Here is a 21,668-nt window from a genome sequence, read left to right as displayed (position 1 = left end):
CCATCGAACAGGAAAAAGAAAGTGTTTCTATATTGATTCTGTCGTCCGTGAAACGTGACGAGAATTTCAATAGAATAAATAGCGTTTGTGTTTGTTTGTTTGTCACCATTTAACAATGCAAAATATGCACTTACTTGTCAATGGCATTTCAGCTGCATTTTTGATTTTGAAAAATTTACTTGCATTGAATAGAAACGAACAATAAATTATTGCATCATAATTTGACTTTTTTTGTCAACTTTCTTTAAAATTACAATCATAGAGACCATTCAATGATTTCAATTAATCCCAAAAGTGGTGAGATTTAAAACCACTTTTCGTTTCTTCCATCAAGAGTTTGGAACACACAAGAAGTAGTACCTATATTTAAGGCCTACATATATATTTGTATGTTTCTATATTAATTTCAGGAGGATAGAAATCGCTCTTTTATGGATTGCCATTATACATCAGTGATCATGGTACCATCAGTTTTGATGTTTTTGGCCAAGCCTGCCCCGGAGCCTGCATAAAATCTAAAATGCCCGGCAAACCTTGTGGATCTTCCCTGATCTAGACCAGTCAGAGGGAGGAGGAGGGGGCAATTGGAGAAAAGTTTAGAAAATGTAAAAAAACACACACCATTTTGGGGCGTTAGATCCCCTCATATCCCTGCTTGCCGGTGGTAAAGGTATTTTGCGAGTTGCGAGTTGAAAATTGCGAGTTGCGAGTTGAAATTTCAACTCGAACTCGCATCTCGCAACTCGCAACTCGAAACTTGCACACTCGCATAAAATAAATGGTACACGAGTTTTCAGATTCCAAAACCATTAAAACGAAAAGAAAGATACCTGTGCGTGGTTTCCGTGACTAAATACTAGACCTACTGCACTTGTGGTTCCCTTTAAATTTTGAACAGCTTCTCAAGTCAGTTGGGGCGAATTCCTGAATTTCAATGATACAATTAATCTTTGAACTCTCACAGATGCCAAGAATAGTGAGAGACTGTGAAGAATTATTGCACGGGGGTCTGCTGGGGATTCCTCAAGTTGACGATCAGTCCAACTCCACAGTCTGACTGACCTTGAACTAGTAATGATGACAGCTTGAGGAATTTATTGTTTGGGGATGTTGTCAACATTTTGCTCTGATGAATGGAAAATTGTTGGTAAATACGGAAGGTACACGAATGACGAAAGCATAACAACCGAAGCTCTCGCCTCTCATAATGTTTGATCATAGAAGGTATCTTACACTTCCCATAATGCATTTCTCTCATTTCAATTTTCTGTACTGATTTGCTATCTATTATAAATTGCAACATATGGGTCGATAGTGACGAAATGTACCTCAATGAACAGCCAGTATACATGTATTATTAGGCTAATAAAATATTAGGCCTAAAATGAAAACAAAGGCAACCTGTACAAAGTAATGAGTGTCATTTGTTGAAATGAGCCTGTATCGTGTTGCAAAGGATTCTGGGAAGGGTAAGATGTTTGATTTTGTCCTGTCATTTGGATGTGTTGTGATTTACAAATCAGTACCTTTTAGATCAGCTAATTATCATAGATTTATTATATTAATTGTCTGTTTTGTTGAAGAGATGTATTGGGGCCTACTTTCTCTGTTGCCTTGGATGTGCTTGAAATATGCATAATATTATCAACAGTGTGATCTGTGCCATCTGCTGGGCCATCTGGTCATCCAGAGATAGGACAGCGTCTACATAAACTCAATGGGCCCGCTTTCGCGCTTCGCGCTCGATTGAATCGCAATCCGAGGAATTGCATCACTAGTACAGTGGCATAAGTTGACAAACACATTATTTGGCAATGTCATTGTGTTAGAAATAAACGCATAAATTGCTAAAATGTTGACAAACATTCCAGGAGAAAATTGAAGAAATTATTTCATCTTGAACTTTGAACATATCGAATTATAGAGGTAGAAAATACAAAGAATCCCTAAAGACGTTTGTCGTGTCCTTAACATAAATGTTTTCTTAACAAAGATCGCTATAGTTCGACCCACAGGCGACACCACATTTGACGTGATAATATGTTTATATTTATAATAAAACATATATTCAACCTTATAATATTCAGCCTATCAATAATTTGATTAAGGGTCGGTCTATTATCATGTACCGGTATAAGATTAGTGTTATTTTATAAACTTGGGGTTAGGGTCGTTTGTGTGTTTGGTTGTCTATTTTATGATTGGACGGTCCGTGCGAAAACACGCTTGAGTCCTGATGGGACCAGCTTTCACCAAATTGTTTAGGGTTACGTTTACACTGCAAAAACAAGTGTTTATATTTAAACACCATATTGTGTTTATCAGAGCAACACTTAATAAACACATAATTCATGTTAATGGTCTAACACTAATGTTCATAAATTAACACTTGGTGTTATATTACAAACACTAATGTTTGTAATATAACACCAAGTGTTAATTTATGAACATTGGTGTTAGAACCATTAACATTAGTGTTAGACCATTAACATGAATTATGTGTTTATTAAGTGTTGCTCTGATAAACACAATATGGTGTTTAAATAATTATAAACACTTGTTTTTGCAGTGTAGTGCTATAGGTCTATGGATCGAGTTCAGAAAACTGCTAGGTCTATCCATATAAATGAAGTCCGTTGCATGTATGGCATGTAAAATGCAAGACCTTCACCTTACACGCACTCTTTCATGGTATTTTGTGCATTTGAATGGTATGCCCCACTTTTTAGATTAAATGGGGTCAACAATTTTTTTGTTCCAATATATGTGATTTCAGTCGCCAAGAAATATTTTTGTGGCGTCATTCTGTACCCCAAGCTACGTCACTGGGTATGGTTGATATCAAAGCAACTAAATTGTTGATGCTGAAGCAACTCAAATCATAGCTCCATCAAGGTGCGTGTTAGTGTCTTCATTCAAGCATGTCCTACGCCGCGAGATAACAATATAGCTTGTGACAAGCCGGGATAATAATTAGTTTGTACACACAAGTAAATAAAAACACGATTAAATCAGTGCGAATTCATAAATCATGTCCATATTTTATACAGTAATCCTGTTCAACATCTACTTAGTGTAAATTACAAATCGTCTTTCACAACTCGCCAATTATAACCAAGGGTATTGTCATGTTTGTGTATAGTCTAAGGGCCGGTTTCTCAAAGCATGGCTAGTGGTCAGGCTTCCAAAGCCATCAGGCTTAAGAACCAATTAGTCCCATACATACCGGTGCTTACAATACAATTTCACATCGTCACCTAGAAAGAAAATGGATCCACACTAGATTACTGGCTTAGGAAGCCTGACCACAAGCCAAGCTTCGAGAAATTGGACCTAAAGGGCTCGAGAACCTTGACGCATGATAGGGCCTAATGATTACTCGTGTTGCCTTTAGGGATGACTATAGTTGCGGTGTACAGATTTTGCGACGCGCTTCGCGCGCATTTTAATACAGGCCGTGTCAATAAAAGCAAATAAATTATATCCATAAGGCACAAATCCTGCAAAGCTAATTTTAATTTAGTGCGTTTATTTGAAAGAATTTGAAGTAATGAATTAAATGTTGAGAATAGTTGGCAGGTGTGGTTTGCTCTTTGTTCTCATCATTGATGGTCTGGTGGACTGTCATGAAACATGGAAGCGTGATCCTAAAATTGCCTTCCACCAATGTCCACCCAAACTAATTACATAATTTCTTCTACATTGAAGCTGGCTTTCCCTTTTAAAGGGAATTTTTATTATTTTTTGTGACAAAGGAGCATCATATCAGATGGGTTTTTGATCTGAGCACATTTCCAATGTGTGATATGAGTTCATGTTCTGGACAAAATAATATGTGATGTCAATGGTAAAAGAGAACATATATAGGCCTACATGTATGAAAAGTTTGTTGCCGCATGTATGTCATGCATATAGCATGTGTTATTCATATTTCATACTAACATGCTAAAGCATATAGTGTGGAGAAAAGTTTTAAACAAGTTGCAGAAAAGAGTTCATAGGCCCCCACGTTGGCTATTTATTCCATGACTGTTCCGTGGGCACTTTGCTCCATATGTTGAAATGTCTTGAAATTGTTCCATATGTTTGGTAAATGAGTTGTTTTGATCAAGATTTTCCCACCCCCTCCTGGCTCGACCTTAATATATTCACTGTTTATGTGTTAAATGTGGAAATTACTGTATCTGCTGTGCAATGACAGGGATGTTGTATCATACACTACTTTAACTTAGGGAAAAGTGCGATGATGTCCTATAAACGAATGTCCTCTAATTCGTCGGGGGAGGGGTCAAAAGTCCATGACGTTTCTTACAAAATATCGGTTGATATTTTGAGGTTGGAATTTTCAATATTTCACACTCAGGTTTATAGAGGGTCAGCCTCCTAACAAAAGCACTTTCGTTTTTAGGACGTCATAGAAATTTTAGGTTTCCCCTACACGCATATATCTTAAATTTTTTTTTTGGTAACTCCCTATACATATACTTCTTCATTCTCATGATTCTGAACCATAGTTTAATAATGGATACTACATTCAGAAATGATATAGGTCTATATTGCCATGTAAATAACATACTCCAGATCATTACAAAGACGGTATCATGCCTAATTAGTGATCTATATTTAAACAAAACTGTTTTAAGTTTTCACATATTTTTCAAAGCGATGATCCATTTGGCCGTGTTCCCATCAAGATCGTACAGCCAAATATTGGGAAATGGGAACTAATTGGCCGTATGAACTGGATAAAGGACACAGAATATAATTACAAAAGAGTGGCCTTTAATTACTCGGTTGGTCAATTTTGTCATTTGAAATGATGGACTTTCTAACTTAAGGGCTAGGATAGCGACGTTTGCACAGTATTTTTTGTGTGACCTCAGAGCACATCAGACACAGCAAATTGCAGCATTTTTTTTTAATTCGCGACATAATTTACTTAACAAATTATTTAAAAATTAATATTGATGACATTTAACAGTCCTCGAAGTTCAACTTTATACATCTAGTGATATGTACTTAAAGTGTATGTAGCTGCTAGGGATGAAAAGCCCACTATCATTTGAAAATGTTAACATTTTGTGTTGAAGATGCACATTTTAGGTCCAAGAATTTAGAACCAAAATTATTTGATATCAGAAGGACATTCCTCGTATTCACAATGCAATTTGGTGTGTCTGATGTGGTCCCACAAAAAATACGGTGCAACGGTCAGTGACCGATCCCTTAAGCTAATTGTGCATGCTTTAGACATAGAGGGAACGCTGCAGTTTGGAAAGTTCATGTGTATACGGAGATACTGTAATAAAATGCAAAATAATTTGGAAGATTCAAAAGGAATAGACCATTCATAGTATAGATAATAATTATTGTAGCCTATATAGATTGATTTGACAACACTGGATAATCCAAGAAAGCCTCATAATTATGAAGCTTATTTCCATTGGGGTCCAATTGAACACCTGAACGGGTCGGGCATAGCCAGTGGTTGGAACCCTTCTCTTCTCGAAATTGTATGCGAGCTATATATATGGCACTTTTGTACACTGTTAAGCCTACCGACGACTTAACGTCCCCTCCGAAGGCCATAATCATGGTTCATATACCCAACTCTAAATGCCCAATGAGGAGAGCGGATGTCTGAATAATCTACAGATGTTGCCTTAATTTGTCCAGCTCAATATCCCATCAGCAAGCGAAAATTCTAACCACTGAGCCACTCAATTTCTTCAATAGGCCTACATGTACGTTTTCAAGGGGAAGTGATATGAAATTTGGAATCGTCATTAAATGCATTAAATGGAGTTCGTCTAGTTGCTATAGTAATTCCCTAAAGACCACATAAGTTATGGGGAAAATACAAGTTCATTCGTAGTAAAATTTGAAGGTCAACCTTACACATTTCTGGTTGCTTGTCCCATTCTTTTCATGCATTCTCGTCGTCAAATGAGCCGTATAAAATTTTTCCAAATAAGAATTTTAAAAGGAAAAGAAATGCCGTCTAAATAACTTGTAGTTTAAGTTGCCTGAGGCGCAAAATATTTTCTTTTCATTATGTTTACGATATTAATCACAAGAAGTCGATGTGCTAAATTATAGTAAAGTAGCTTGTTTGGTGACAACAACACAACTGACCTGGTATTATATAAATGGGGAAAGTTAGGAGACGTCCCATTCTGCAGAATTGTCGAAAAGTCGCTAAATTTTATATGATATGAGCGCAAAATTATCACAATGTAGGCCTATCTTTATTAATCATAGAGTGAGACGGAATTGTAGGAACAGTATAGGATTCACCTTATTGTAAACTATTGTAAATAATGTTGTTAGTAAAATTTCTTTAAAATACTTACTATTTCTGATCCGAATATTTTAGAGATCTCAGGCTATTTACACAGAAAAAATGGTCTACTTTCCATACAGATAGCAAAGATTGCACAGGGATAGTCTTACAAATATGGGTGTGCTTTTCCCCAATTCGCCCTACATAGTACACGTTGGGCTATTAATAGGCCTACGTACAACTTTTCAGTTACACTCTAACTTTTACACTTGCTTTTCAAGTGATGGCTTTATTTAACAATTTCCCCCGGGACAGTTTCTTAATAAAACTTTCGTTGTAATAATTAACTAATTATTAACAGTGCGCGTGTTACACGCACTTCCGAGTTCATCACATCTCAAATTAGACCCTCCCTCGGGTCCATGGAGAACGACTGGTAATGTAGATTACATAGCATTAAAAATCAACGGAATCAGCGCTCAATGGACTTTCACGTTCACTTTAAGTTATAATCCCGGGGGGCACTCACATTTCCCAGCTATACGGGTATGTGCCGCGGCGACGACCCCCTTTTTCAGAGCCGCTAGCCGTTCCTTAGACCCTCTGAATTCATTGATTGCGCTGCCCGCTCTGAAGCCCCGAAATTTTTCTAGCCGTTCCACAGACCCTCAGATCATCGATTTCCGCTCTCATTGGCATCTTGACAGGCGTGTTTTCTGTCCTACTATTTCAAGCCCAAAAGCTACTTTTTTGCGAGCCCAAAAACTTCAAAGGGAATTTTCCATAAATTTCTTCCCCATTGAAACACATTGTATTAGGAATAAGGTGAACTTTGGGCGGGATTTTGGGCTCCTTTAGTAGTGGCAACACTGGTTTGTTGTTATAAACAGCACTGCACTGCTGAGTGCCGATGCCTTCAGCTGATGAACATTTTGCTAGAAATAAATGATTTTGAGATCTCTTTTGGGAATAAAATTGCCAAATATGAGGAAAAGTACCTCAAATAATTGTGTGCACATCTTTGCAGCTGGCCATAACAGTGAATTAAAAGGTAATTTACGATCTACTGGTCTAGTGGAATGGTGTCAAATTCTGCACACTTCACACAATCATCTCATGCAGTTCAATGTAGTCAAAATGTTTTTCTTTTCGGCACCGAAAAAATATTCTTGTGAGTTTGTTTTTATGGAGGGCTTTTATGTAATACTGCTAGCTGCTGCTATAATTATCAGTAGGCTAATAGCATAGATTGTAGGTCTGCAGGGTCTAGTAGGCCTAATTTTGATTCGAATGCTGTTTTGCTTTGCTGAGATTTTCATCGTAATGAGGCTCCTGATTTAATAATTTAATGCACAATTCAAAGTGAAATCGATTCCTTCAAAAATCTGTGGCAAAAACGCAACAAAATTGAACCCTGGTTTGGCCTGCATGGTTTAGTTGCCGAGATTTTTCAGATTTTGGCAGCTGATCAGTTCCCAAGACCCCCCCTTTTGGCCGGTCAAACAGTTCCCAAGACCCCCCTTTTTGACCGGCCGATCAGTTCCCTAGACCCCCTTTTTGACCTGCCGATCAGTTCCTTAGACCTCAAGTTCGAAACTGGCGGTGGCACACCCCTACCAAAAAAAAACTTGAGTGCCCCCCCCGGGGTTATAATACGAGTATATTTCTATATTGCTGCATGGTTGACTGTGGTGGGTGTAATTAGTGGCGTCGATTTGTGGATGAAGAGGAATGGGTTTTTGGCATTGAAGAAAATAAGGGGGGGGGGGACTGGCATTTTTTTTCATAGGGCATTAAGTAATTATTTGTTGTTACATTATCCAGAGATGGAACCGAACCGGGACTGGGGCCAGTCTAATCTCAAATGGGTCATCCATCCATCCACTATAACCCTGGCAACAACTTCATATAAACTCATAGAGTTTGTGTGTTATTTGCAAAACAAATCAGGCGGTTTCTTGTTTAGTTTTCTTTTAATTAACCATGTTAACGTCAAAATAATCATGTCCTGTTTGGTATCAGGGATACCTCAGAACATGACCTGTGTAGTAATTTCCTTTTTCTGTGCCTTAAATTTTACATTCATAAGTGCAGATTTAAACAGACTAACCTTAGTTTCAATGCTTTTCTGAATTTGGTCAAATTGAAGCAGAAAATTGAGTATAAAATTGCTGAAAGTAAAAGTAAACTGCGGCTCCATTTCAAAAAATGGACCATTGATCTTGAAGCATCTTAAATTGTTGTCCTTTTCTTCAATTATTTTCAAACTGATTATGGCAGGATCAAGATGGGTGTAACCAAGTAATGTGTGCACTTGTTTGACACAAGACTGGTGCTTGTGTTTTGTTTGTAAGAGTGAATGGGCTATTCCAAAAATAAGTGCACACCCCCTATAGAGGAGTAACTTTTCAATCAAAGAAATGTCTGGATTTCCAGGTCTGCTTTCTGAAAATGACTGGAATTCCAGTTGCAAATGTCACTTGAAAAAGCCTGGAAATCTAATAAAACGAAGGAAAAATCACGGAAATGTCCAAAATGAGCTCTCAAATTGAGGATTTTTGATTTTGAACAATTTTTCTGCTGGATTTTTTCGCCTTTGGACACTTTAAAAGCCCGGATTTCCAACAGTCACGACTGGACAAAAAGTCTGGATATCCGAACTCCTCTATAGGGGGTGTGCATCCATTTTCTGGAATAGCCCAATGTTCTCTTTGTCCATCGTCTTTGTCTCTTTTGTGATTGTCCTTTGTACCTGTTCTTAAAAATTTTGACTATAATATTATGTTTTAATTCATGATCGTTGGGAACTGGTGGCCCATTGTGTATGTTTTTTCTCCCTCCACCAGTTCCAAGAACAGGGAATAAAAAACTTCAAAAAAAAAAAAAAAAAAAAAAAAAAAATAAAAAAAAAAAAAATATAAAAATAAAAAAAAATAAAAAATAATCATGTCCTTCCCGGGTAATGTCCGACAGGGCAAAAAGGCTTACATTCACATCAATGAATCATATGCTTAATTAATGTATTATGCCAACATTTACTACTATTAATGAGCAGGGCCCACCAAAATGTAATAGAAGCTAGTATTCACGTTATATTGACCACTCTGATTGACCAACTCGAAGGAATGTCAGCCTTGAAGTGAGTCACATAAAAACGTAATGACTATGAGCATAAATCATGTTAATGATGTTCGTGTATATGCTTGCATGCATGGGTTGTATGCGAGAAGAGGTCCAATCCGTTTTCTGACCCCAAATGTCCATAGGGATTTCGAAAGTGCATTTAGTGGTTTGTCTACCAATTCCTAACATACTTGACCTATTTATACCAATTTTACGTCGGAATTTTACCAAGTAAATGCCATGTGAAGTTGTAATTTACAAAAAGAGGCGAGGAAACACAGTGCAAGCTTTGTTCCAATTCAATATGATTTCATTATCACTTTTACTCTTGTTTGAATCAATCAATCAATCAACCATCGATCGATCGATCGATCAATCAATCAATTAATCGATCGATCAATCAACCAAACAATCGATCGATCAATTAATCAAGCGATCAAGCAAGCAAGTAAGCAATCAAGCAAGCAATCGTATACATATCACAAATTATGCATGCTTGTCTTTCGATCCTTTCTTTAACATCATGTTTGCTATACATATAAAATTATTGTTGATATCTTTGAATTTGGATTTAATATATACCACAACATTGCTTAAGCTTTCTAAGTTTCCCTTTAGGTATCAATTTAATTTACCTTTCAAAGTATAATTAAACAGAGACTAGGTCTACCATCGTTCCAATTTTGAGACGATTCATATATTTTTTATTATCTTACAACAAACCAGTGACCAACTGTAACCTGTTAAAGTGAAGCGAACCATATTCTTTTATTTTTTCTTTGTGGTCACTGATCTAGGAATAATAAATGTGTGTACAAGACGAAAGTGACATAAAAATAATATAATTTATAGAATTAAATTGGACTTTCGCCATCCCTGATGGGATGCAAAATTTGAAAGTATTATAGATAGATTATCTCAAGTGATTCAAATAATCCCGGTCATTATACTGAAATAATTGAATTTACCACTTTTGTTTTCTTTTCTCATTTTTGTTCACACAGAGTGTCACAGTAACAACGAAGAGATACCATAAGGTGAAGAAGGAGAGAGATAATGCACATAATAAAGTGGATGAACTCACTAAGGTACCAGTTAATTCAATTAAAACTCCTTTTGACATTACCTATAGTTCGTATAATTTGTATAAAATGATTAAATAACTATTATACCAACTAGAGATAGAAAATGCTTTTGTTTGTTGCATAGCTTGAGCATTTTCTTTTAGCCTGGTCCTATCAGGACACAGGTGTGTTTCTGCACGGAGCGATAGTGCAAACAAGCAAACAAACAAACAAACAAACAATAATGACGGTATATACGGTCAATCATCTCGACTGCAGTGATAGTGGCTATTCATTCTGTTGCCACATGAGAGAGCCGGCAACCTAGTGGTGCGCCCTCTTATTCTTTGGTATTTACTTTACCAACTATGTGTTCACACAGTAGCCTGTTTACTCCAGTGATTAATTTATACTGATGGTGGGAATGTATTACGTTGACTATGCTAATTATGTTGTCCTGGGGTATTTTCAAATATGAAATTATAATACAAAACATTCAAGAGGAAGATATCCCGGGAAGATATACGTACACCCACTCGAGTTAATTCACATAAAATTGTATAGAAATAATTCTCATAATCTGTCTATCTGCTCTGATTATCATGCAACATTTATGGTCTAATATTGTTTTTCAGGAACTTGAACAATGGCAGGAAAAATACGAGAATATGGAGCAAGAAAGGGATGCTGCACGGATGAGACAACAGGAGTTGACAAAGGTATAAGGCGTGTAGGCCTACCAAGTTGTAATTAACTAAGCAGTGCTTGGGAGTGCAGTAAATATAATAGAATAATCACACCTTTAACCATGTTAACTCCCAACAGCTATAACCACCCCATATGCTGCACCGTATTATATGTCCATATTGCTAAAACTGAAACTATAGGTATACCTTCATGAAAGCATATTCAGATTTAGCCTAGGCCTAGTGCAGTGAACAGGTTACAGAATAAATCTGTCTAACCCCTCATTGGAGTTTTGACACTAGGCTAATTTTGTATTTGCTTACATGAAGGAAGAACAAAATTTTGCATGCACACTAATAAGATAGAATAGAAACCCTTAAAATTGATAAATGAATATTGACACAAATTCGATTATAAGTACTATAGACTTTAAATTAGCTATATTTTGCATGAATACTATTTTGTTAATAGCAAATAGCAAAGACTTCATTTGGTTCATATCGTCGAACTGATTTTTTGATTTAATTATATTTCACAAGTTTGTAAAAGTTTCTGTTTATAGATCATACTGATTTATGAGCATCAATGAAAAAATCAGTGTTTACCCACCGGATACTTAGTTTTGTTTTGGACAAGCTAATTTAATACTTCAATATTTGCCACAAGAAACCCAGAAAATAATGTTACAAAGATTGAGTAGATGCTCAGCAAATTCTTGAGGTAGGCCTATACTCAATTTTGAAAAAGCGTACGTATATTCCAGTTCGACATGTAACTTGCAAATGGAGCATTGATATACATGATATAGTTAAACCATAATATAAAGGAAATGTAATGTATGCTAACTCGGATACATCGTAGTATTATATAGAGTTGCACATAATTTCTTAATTAGTAGGACCATAATATTTTAACACTCTTCCTAATCAATTCTAATTTTAGTATGCACCAAATTTACCAATTTTACCGATACCGAAGACAAATACATACGCAACCGATATGTATACGATAATACCGTTTTATTTTCTTGTACAAGTTGAAACTTTCTTTATTTGTTTAATCAAATATTGTATTATTACTACAATGTATTTGCGTATGAATATTCATTTCATTACCGATTATTGCATTTATTTGCATAATTTATGCATTAACTAATTACCATATACCCGTGGCTATTATCCCAGCTGGTCATTCATCAGGTTTTCAAGACGTTTTTCATTTACCCTTCATACCCACACATTGCACACATTAGATAGGTTGATGGACAACTTTACAAAACATTTGTTAAAAATGCTTTTATAAAACGTTTATAAACGTACCCTTTTCAGTAATATCTCCACGTTCTAAATGTCACCATTGCTGACATTGACGGCGTTGATTTTAGACACTCAAGCTAAAAATAATTCTCTGTAACATTGATTTCTTGATAATATTTGTTAATTTGAAAGATTATCTTTCACCCGTCGAATTTATCGAAGTCAGGTGTCACAACTTATATATACCACCCATAAAAAACAATAACGTTTCTAGTTCAGATTTCTTATTTTTGTGTCCATCAACAATGTCCAATTTCTATCTTCACAAAGTCCGTTGTGTGTAGTGTGTGATATCCTCGCCCGTCCTTCTCCCAACTCCATCCCTTGTAACCATATCGTCAATGTTACCTTTAAATTTCGTCTTTCATGTCCATTCAAGACTGCTTTTGATTTAAAGAGGGAGTCCCTTCTTCTGGGGTGAACCAAACCTGCCTGGTTATCAAATTAATCAGTGACAAGGTTATCTCTGAATGTGACATGTGCAAATTGATGTTTTAATGTTATTGCATCAATTAGCACCTGTCAAATTCAGAGATAGCACCTGTCAAATTCAGAGATATCATTGTCACTGATTAAATTGATAACCAGGCAGGTTTGGTTCACCCCAGAATAACTGCTTTGGCGGAGCTTCCTCTTTAAGTATTCACACATGTCATTATTATGATACTCAGCATGTTGCTTGTTTCTAATTGAACATAGTAACAGCAAACATGTATTTTTGTTGAAAAATTGAAAATTCAAGAGAGACTGTCGGCCCATTAGGACAATAGCCACGTATAAATGTGCTATGAATTTTCCAGGAACATGAACATGATGAACGGGTATTAGCAGAATGGCAAGCTAAATGCGAGCTTTTGGAGAGGGAACTAGGAGACTCAAGCGAACGCCATTCTAGCCTGGACGAGGTATAGGATGCATGACTCGATGGTTGAAATATCAAACCGATTTTAGTGATTTCATTATACCGTAATTATTGGAAGATAAACTGCACCGCTGCATAAACCGCGCTGCTTCTGTAGCTCCATGGCTTATATTCCGAAATTTACGGTATAAAATCGGGGCATGGCAGAATATGTGTAATATTGGTAAAATTAGAAATTGAGAATTATCATAATCGATAAATATAAATCCAACAATATTAGAATCTAATATGTTATGATCATAACGAATTGCTTACGGTAGACTTTTTCATGCTTTTTCAACACGAGATTATACACACGATTTTAATATAAAATTAAACCGATAAATTCGGTATGTAGGTGTATTTTCCAGCACTTTTACGATTTAGGGACAAAACTACAGAGGTTATCACCACCACTAGACCACTGAACACCCCTTTAAATTAAGAACAATATTCTGAAACATCTTCATGTTGACAATTAAATTAAGATCAGTATCGGTTTGACTTTCAAGTGTCGATCTTGATCTGGCTATTAATATTTCAATCAGTATGTTAAAATCATGCAATCACCATCTTCACGATCTACTAATGAATGCTGACTGTTTTAGACTATAATGAGAATATTACTATCATGATAATCTCGCAATCGACTGCTCAGTGCATGCCAGAAGTGGGTAAGTCCAATAGCTGCCATGTGTAGATGCCTTGTGTAGATGAGTAAATATATTGTGTGTAGGCCTACATTGCCAAATGTTCACAGGGCAGCTATTGCATTTACCCACTTCTGGCACTGAACAGTCGCATTGACATCTTCAAACAGTTGTAACATGTTTCGCTGAATAATATCCTGTTCCCTTAATTAACTTAAATTTCTCAATACTTCCATGTTTGATGGAAGGTTCGTGATGTTATGGTATATGTAATCACGCCAACCTGTGCAAAACGTGATGCACTGCTTATATTAATGATGAAAATACTAACAACGGGTTAGTAGGCTACTCATACATGGTTTTGGCAAAATAATGTTATTAATACTTACACAAAGACACGCACGTAAGCTTTAGGCCTACTTTTCACCTTCTAAATGCCAAGATCATTTGCGCAGTACTATTGTGTGCCAACGTCCCGTCAATCAATGTGGATATCACTGTCAGTGCATAATGAGAAAGGATGACTTTCTCTGTGTCGAATGTAAGTAAGTGGGTAGGAAGGGTCACTCTTAGACATTAGTTTGTATTGTATATCTTTAAAAAAAGTAATGATGATTTTCAGAAAGAAAATTATGCAAGAAATCGAATTAGCACAGCAGATTTTTGACAAAATTTGCAGTTAGAGAAAATTTGATTTTCCATGCCAATAATAATGTTTTCGTCCACCAAATACCATAACAACATACCTTAAAAATTTTCAATCGACATATTTATGTTCTAAAGACACACAACTAGTTAGGATAAGTTGTTATGTTAATTTTTTTAATGATGGATGAAAAAATAGCATGGAAAATCAAATTTGGCACCTTTCACAACAACTGCTCATTTTTGCATAAATCTGCCGTAATACCGTATTTGGATTCCTGGATCACTTCCATTCTGAAAATGTATATAATGTACTTAATCATCATTACTTTAAAGTACAATACAAAACAATGTCTATAATGTCGCACTTAATATCTTGATATGTTATGTCCCGATTTCATCACCTGCTTTTTTTTCATTTTGATGGAATAACCTTGACTCCCACTCTGCACCTGGAATTCCATGGACGTCTCTGTCCTAATTTGACACACAGAAATATGCTTTATAATGTATAAACCTTGGTTCATAAACCGTAGAATCCAAATAAAACATATTTCAACTCTAACATTAATTCATGTGCACTTTTAATGAGAAAAATATGAGTTATCTAATAGTATCAAAATCTGGATTTGACAGGGAAAAGTGCATGATAAGATGAGAGGTATGGGCTGCTGATTTGATCAGCGCCCTTTTTAAAGAAATTTATTTAGAGAATACGAACGAGGATTTTCACTGGTAGGCCCCTATTTGTTTACATATGGTGGTTTATTTTCTTAGCTAGTGAGCTACAGCACCATTGGTGCTCCTGTTTCACCTGATGTTATGGGATCGATAATCGATAATTTATCATATAGCTAGATGCAGACATAATTATTATCAAGACTTATCTAAATCTTCATTATCTTTCAGGAGCTGCGGAAATTAAAAGGATTAAGCGAAAGAGGTAAGAACACAGTTCAGTGGATTTGGAAGATTTTCAACAGGGGGCTGACAAAATGAACATTCGTTGATGACCCATTCTGGGGGTTGCTTGAGGGGGCCCCTCGGAGTCAGAAAATTCTGCACAAAAATGTGAAAACACCCATTTTCCTGGTTTATGATCACATTTTTGATTTTTTACTTCTTGCTGAAGGGTATTTGAGCCCCCGCACCAAAATTATTGAGGCGGCTGAGCCCCTCCCCCCTTCCTAAGCCTATGCATGTTTAGATAATGACATTGTAAAGGAAAACACTTGTAGGAGTCATTTAATTTTTGGCGTAATACAAGAAATATTGTTATTGAAATTACATTTATTATCGTGAGTAAAAGTAGTAAAAGTCACGATTCATTTTCACAATAATGTGGGATATGGATTTTGTAGACAAAAACTAACATTGCATTCGTACGCAAAGGTCATTCAGGTTACGAAAATATTGAGGCAAGCAGTCTAACGAAAATATTCAAAAATAGAAAAAACGTTATTTGTACAGTCCATGTTTTAACCCACTCGTTTTAGACCCGAACATAAAAAAAATAACCTCTTTCTCATGACATAGTTCAATAACCTATATTCATCAGTGATCAGATATTGACCTCATGTTGCGGATTGATGCTTAATCAAGCGGGTGTCGATGCAGACGACAAGTTCGAAATTTTCTTTAAAAATTCAAACATTTCAGAAATGTAAATTTTCATGACAATATTTGGAATCAACATGAAAATGCATTAAAATGAGTACAAATAAGCCCAGTATTAGGTCAGTGGTTCTTGAGATAGCGTTTAATATTTTGAGAACTAAATATCCCAAAATTGCAATAAAAATTGTGTACGTTCTCAAAATGAGACATGTCATTTCGTGGATAATTACAAAGAACGACTGATAGCTAAACGATGTCATATATTTTCATGTGTGAGAAGTATCATTGGAAAAACAGATGGATATATTTTCTTTCAAAATTAGTTTCGAAATCTTTGTTATCTTAGTAACATCATCAGTGAGATGGAATCTGGTTTGAGAATGGGAAAGGTGTTTTTGAGATCACACATGGTTTAAAAACACCCGGTGAATATGTGCCTTCCATTAACCTCTCTATAAAAAGATGTTTCGGAATGCATGTTTGGATCATTATTAGGATTCTTGCTATTCGTGACAGAATGTGTTGCTATGTATGGCAGTATTTTGAATAATTTTTAAAATTAAAAAATTTGAATGTTACAAATTTGCAGGGAAGTAAACTATACCAAAGGAACCCAATCCAAATGTACACTCAATCACTCATGCAGTAATATGACCGTCGACATAAAAAGACATGTTCGCCCTGAATGTCTATCAGTACCAACTTCTGTCTGTCTGTCTGTCTGTCTGTGACGCTGGTGGTTTCTTGAAAATCTTTGGAGTATTAAACAAAGCCACATCCCTTTTTTTGTCAGTCAGTCGAGGATAATGGACCAAGTCGGGGTAGACTATGTAATAGTCGATTTTTGAGATATATAAAAATTTGTTATTAATGCTGATAAACGTTTCCTGTTTTACTCGATATTATAATGTAATAAATAGTCTCGATACTACAAATTTACATGGCATTCTGAGTGATTCGTGTCCTGCCTTGCTTTAAACAATTGTTTTTTATTTCTTGAAAGAGGGCTCCCTTCATGCCTACCAGTGATTTTTCAGGCAGTCTGTTCTTGTACATTTTGGAGTTCTCACGTTTAAGGGCTGGGGTATGAACGTTTGCACAGTATTGTTTGTGGGACATGAGAGCACATCAGACATATCGAAATGAATTCTGATTACGAAGAATATCTTGCTGTTATCAAATAATTTTGATTTTTACAAATCACGATCTCAATTATGCTCATTTGTAAAACAGGCCTTAAAGAGGAAGCTCCGCCAGAGCAGTTCTTCTGGGGTGATGTTTAATGTTATTGCATCAATAAGCACCTGTCAAATTCAGAGATAACCAGGGGCGTATATATAGGCAGCTTTCTGGGGGGAGGGGGGGGGGCAAAATCAAATTTCAGGGGCATCAGCCGAAAAAAAAATGCAGTTGCAGAGAGACTGTACATGTCTGGGACGATGTGCGCACGTAAAAATTTTGTATTTAACACATGATCGGATTGAAAATAGCTTTATTGTGACAAAAAAATTGTATTTTGCACTGTTTTGGCCCATGATCGGGATGAATTTAGGTGGAAAAGGGCTCCTTGCCCCTTTTCTATAACTTTTTCTTTTCCTTTGTCCTTCAGATTTTCTCTTTCATTTTTTGTCGGGGGGGCACTTTTTCTTTCATTTTTTTTGTCAGGGGGGGGTCTGCCCCCTGTGCCCCCCCCCCGGCTACGCTACTGGAGATAACCGTGTCAGTGAGGCAGGTTTGGTTCACCCCAGAAGAACTACTCTGGCAGGGCTTCCCCGTTAAACCTGAGTGTGTGTTGGTAGAACACCGTACAAAACACTGAGATTATACACAACGGTCGACATTTTAGCAAGTTGTTAAATGTGAGGTTGTTCCCGATTGAACTGCGACTGCATATTCATAGTATTTTGTTCTTCTTCCTCCACAGAAACACCACTTGAAGCGGGATCCTTTAAGGAAGAAGCAGGAAAGACCACACCATGGTTACAAGGCTGGAAGGTCAAGCAGTTGGCAACTTTGTCTATGGAATGTCTCCATCAAGGTCAAAGGTCACATGATACAAGGGGTAGTAAGGCTAGTTTAGTGGGCCTAAAGTCAAAGCCATTAGAGATCACTGTCGTTAATCTTAGTAAGAAAACCAAGTTAGAAATGGCGTCTAGTTATTTCCATTCGGGTAAATTTGAATCTGAGCCAGTCGGATTAATTGAGCCAGGAGAGTCGCATACGTACAACGTCTCCAGCCGAGATGGTCGGTCCAAAACAGGTGTCAAAGGAGGCATTGCCTTTACCGTTTCCAACGTGGAAGGGCTTGAGGAAGCAGAGCCAGAAGAAGCAGATGAACCAGCTAAAGAGAATACAGCTGAAGAAGAGAAGGAACAAGAGGAAGAGAAAGTGGAGAATAAAGAAGAGGATCAGAAGAATGTCGAAAATGGCGAGGTTGTTAAAGAAAATAAAGAACTCGATGAGGATAAAGAATTAGAGAAATTTGACCCGCCAAATGGCGAGAAGAAAGAAGCGGAAAAGAAAAAGAAGCGATTCAGTTTGAAGAGAGAAAAGAAACATCCTAAACATAATCACACCGAAGCTCCTGCAGAGGTAAAGGAAGAAGGTGAGAAGACTGAAGAACCAGCAGCTGAAGCAGCACCTGAAGAAAATGCTACTGAGGAAGCAACAGGAGAAGAGGCAAAAGAAGAGACGAAAGAGGAAGCCACGGAGGAAAAGCCAGCTGAAGAAGAGAAACCAGATGAAAGCGCCGCTGGCAAAGATGAAGCCGATAGTGGGGAGAAGAAACCTAAAAAGAAGGCTAAATTTAGTTTGCGTAAACACAAGAAAACAAAAGATACCACTGCAACTGAACCGCAAGAGGCGACAAAGGAAGAAGACAAGCCTGCGGAAGAACCACAAGATCAACCAGATACTGCGGAACCAGCAGAAGCAACAGAAGAAAAGGAACCTGAAGCCGAACCTGAAGCAACAGAAGTAGTAGCGGAACATGAAGAGGAAAAACCTGAAGCAGTTGGCAATGGGGCATTCTTTGTTTGCGCCTTCGAGAACCCATTAGCGGGTATTCAGAAAGCTAAGAGTAGTAAGACACAATCCAAGGACGTCGTACCTGTTCTGAAGAAGATGAAGAGTGGTTCTCCAAGTAAGCAACTGTATGGCGGGCATTATAAGGATGGCAAGAGGCATTTTGTATACATCTGGAAAGATCCGGAGTTAGGATGGTAGGTCTGATTAGACTAGAAATCTTGCGGATTCAGGAATGGCGCTTTGATTCCATGGTGCTTGCAATATTATGATTATTGTCCGATGTAATTGATATCATGATTATAATTAATATTTTAATATTAAATTACGTCATGATCGGATTCAATGTACATCGACTAAAGCACTAAAGTATTCAACCCCTATATTCATGGGAACAAAATGAAATAACTATAATATTATTATCCGTTATTATCATTTGTTGTTGTTGTAATGTACAATAATTATAATATAAATTGTATATAGCCCAGCGATTACTCCAAGAAGTCAACGGTACAATGAAACTCATTATGCATCATCTATACCATGTATACTGTGAAAATGCTGTTTTGGCATAGAAAACTTTTTATGGTGGGCATTTATCACGACAGGTATTCAGCACAATTTATATGAAAAAACAAACCCTCGGATAAATGGTGTTATTTATTTAATGAAGTTGATTATATTTTAATATCAGTCTTGACGGAAAGTTGATTAATTTAACAATAACATTGCACTTCTGAAATGTTGAATTGGCAACTTTCTGTCGACGGATATCTTTGTAAGAAGAACAAAATGAAGCGACTAACATTTCAAAACAATTATAGTATAAATCATTTGGTAATATAGTAAAAGCCCAATTTGTACTTTGTTTATAATGGTAATAAGATGCTAAAACAAAAAACATGTATATTTATGGTTGTATCTACCTCTTTAATCGAAAAAAAACACCCCATGAATTTGACCATTTCGGGACTTCCCGAAAACCTTTGCGATTGAAACCTGATGACGTTTCGTCGATGCCCAGATATGTGCACATCTTCACTTTTATAGTCTCCTCAGCAGCTAGTTTGGTTCCGCTCCTCCACAAGTTTGTGTGGAGAAGGGAGCGGAACCAAACTGGCTGCTGAGGAGACTAATCTTCACTGCGTACGTTCACTGCGCACGTAAAATACGTATTGACACGTAATCGGGGTTTCAATCGTGAATGCTTTCGGAATTTTCCGAAATGATTTATTGGTTTCTGGGCCAAATCTTAATGCTTATGCAGAATAGTTTTAAAAGTCACGTGAAGACTCTTAAAATAAACTGTAATGGTGGGTATGGGGTGGGGTATTCGCACATACCCCACCCCAGTGTATATGATTTGGTATAGCGATGTGCAGGGTTTTGTAATTCTGTATCGGTAGGGGCTTGGATGGGGGATATATATGGCGTGTTTTGGAGGGGGGTACTTATTTGTTTGTGCGAATTATCAAGTATTTAATATTAGGCCTATCCCGCGCATGTGTATGTGTTTGGACGTACGCATATTGAGATATAGGGCTACAAATAAAAATGTGTGTATCGTGCCTCGAATGTATTTTTACTCGATTTATTAACTTTATTTGTCATCCAGCGAACATTCAATTCATATTATAGTATACCGTACAATCTTATTCACTTTTAATAAGTTTAATCATAACTAGTGTATTTTTAAGGTATATATATAGCATACGGTATGAAGTTAGTTTGAAATGTCGTCATAAAGATTGTCAGACCAATATAACATTTAGAATGTAAAAATGGAAGGCCTAATACTTGACAAACACAGTGTGCATCAGTCGTATAGTTAAGCTCTCATGGCGTGACTACTCACACCATCGTAAAATTACGGTATTTGTTTTCCTAACCATAAACGTGTAAACTCTGCCTATGCTGGAACTAAACCATTTGTATTGCTCATTCACTCTTGTGTGGGTACTAGATGCAAAACGTACTAAGTCCACCCGAGGTCGAAATTGAGTTTTTGATATGAACGTATAAAAACACGTTAAAATACATCTTTTGGTCTTTGTTTCACATTCATATCTTTTTCCGTTGCCGAGATATTCAAATTATTGATTTCCGGAAATCTTCGTTATTTTCCGGAAAATGGGGTAAAATTTGAATAAAAACAGCTATAAGAGACCAATAAACTCACATTTTAATGGTTTTTTGTTTAATTAGACCACAGAACAGTGTTCTTTTGCATTTAAAACCTACAAACCCCATTCAAAATAATTAATTTTGTCAAAATTTAGCAAAAAACGAAATTTCATGAATTTTCGGAAAATTCCCCAAAATTGGCAATTTTGGTCATTTTGGCTAAAAGATAAAAAA

The 21,668-nt window shown here is 36.5% G+C and overlaps 1 protein-coding gene across 3 annotated transcripts in view; it reads left to right on the top strand.

The window, feature by feature from the left end:
• LOC140166295 (uncharacterized) overlaps positions 1–19,931 on the top strand; it is a 36,293-nt gene extending 16,362 nt beyond the window's left edge. For 2 of the 3 annotated variants that reach the window (XM_072189707.1, XM_072189708.1), the window contains exons 3-7: positions 10,411–10,494; positions 11,106–11,189; positions 13,274–13,378; positions 15,579–15,612; positions 18,211–19,931. In XM_072189707.1, the coding sequence (XP_072045808.1) occupies positions 10,411–10,494; positions 11,106–11,189; positions 13,274–13,378; positions 15,579–15,612; positions 18,211–19,511 (1,608 nt within the window). In that variant the 3' untranslated portion in view covers positions 19,512–19,931. The remainder of the gene's footprint in view (positions 1–10,410; positions 10,495–11,105; positions 11,190–13,273; positions 13,379–15,578; positions 15,613–18,210) is intronic. The other variant, XM_072189709.1, reaches the window with a different exon arrangement.
• Positions 19,932–21,668: the final 1,737 nt, after the last annotated feature.

The sequence above is a fragment of the Amphiura filiformis genome, chromosome 12 (assembly GCF_039555335.1).
Source record: "Amphiura filiformis chromosome 12, Afil_fr2py, whole genome shotgun sequence".
Classification (NCBI taxonomy): Eukaryota; Metazoa; Echinodermata; class Ophiuroidea; order Amphilepidida; family Amphiuridae; genus Amphiura; species Amphiura filiformis.
This window is presented reverse-complemented; position numbering and strand designations above follow the sequence as displayed.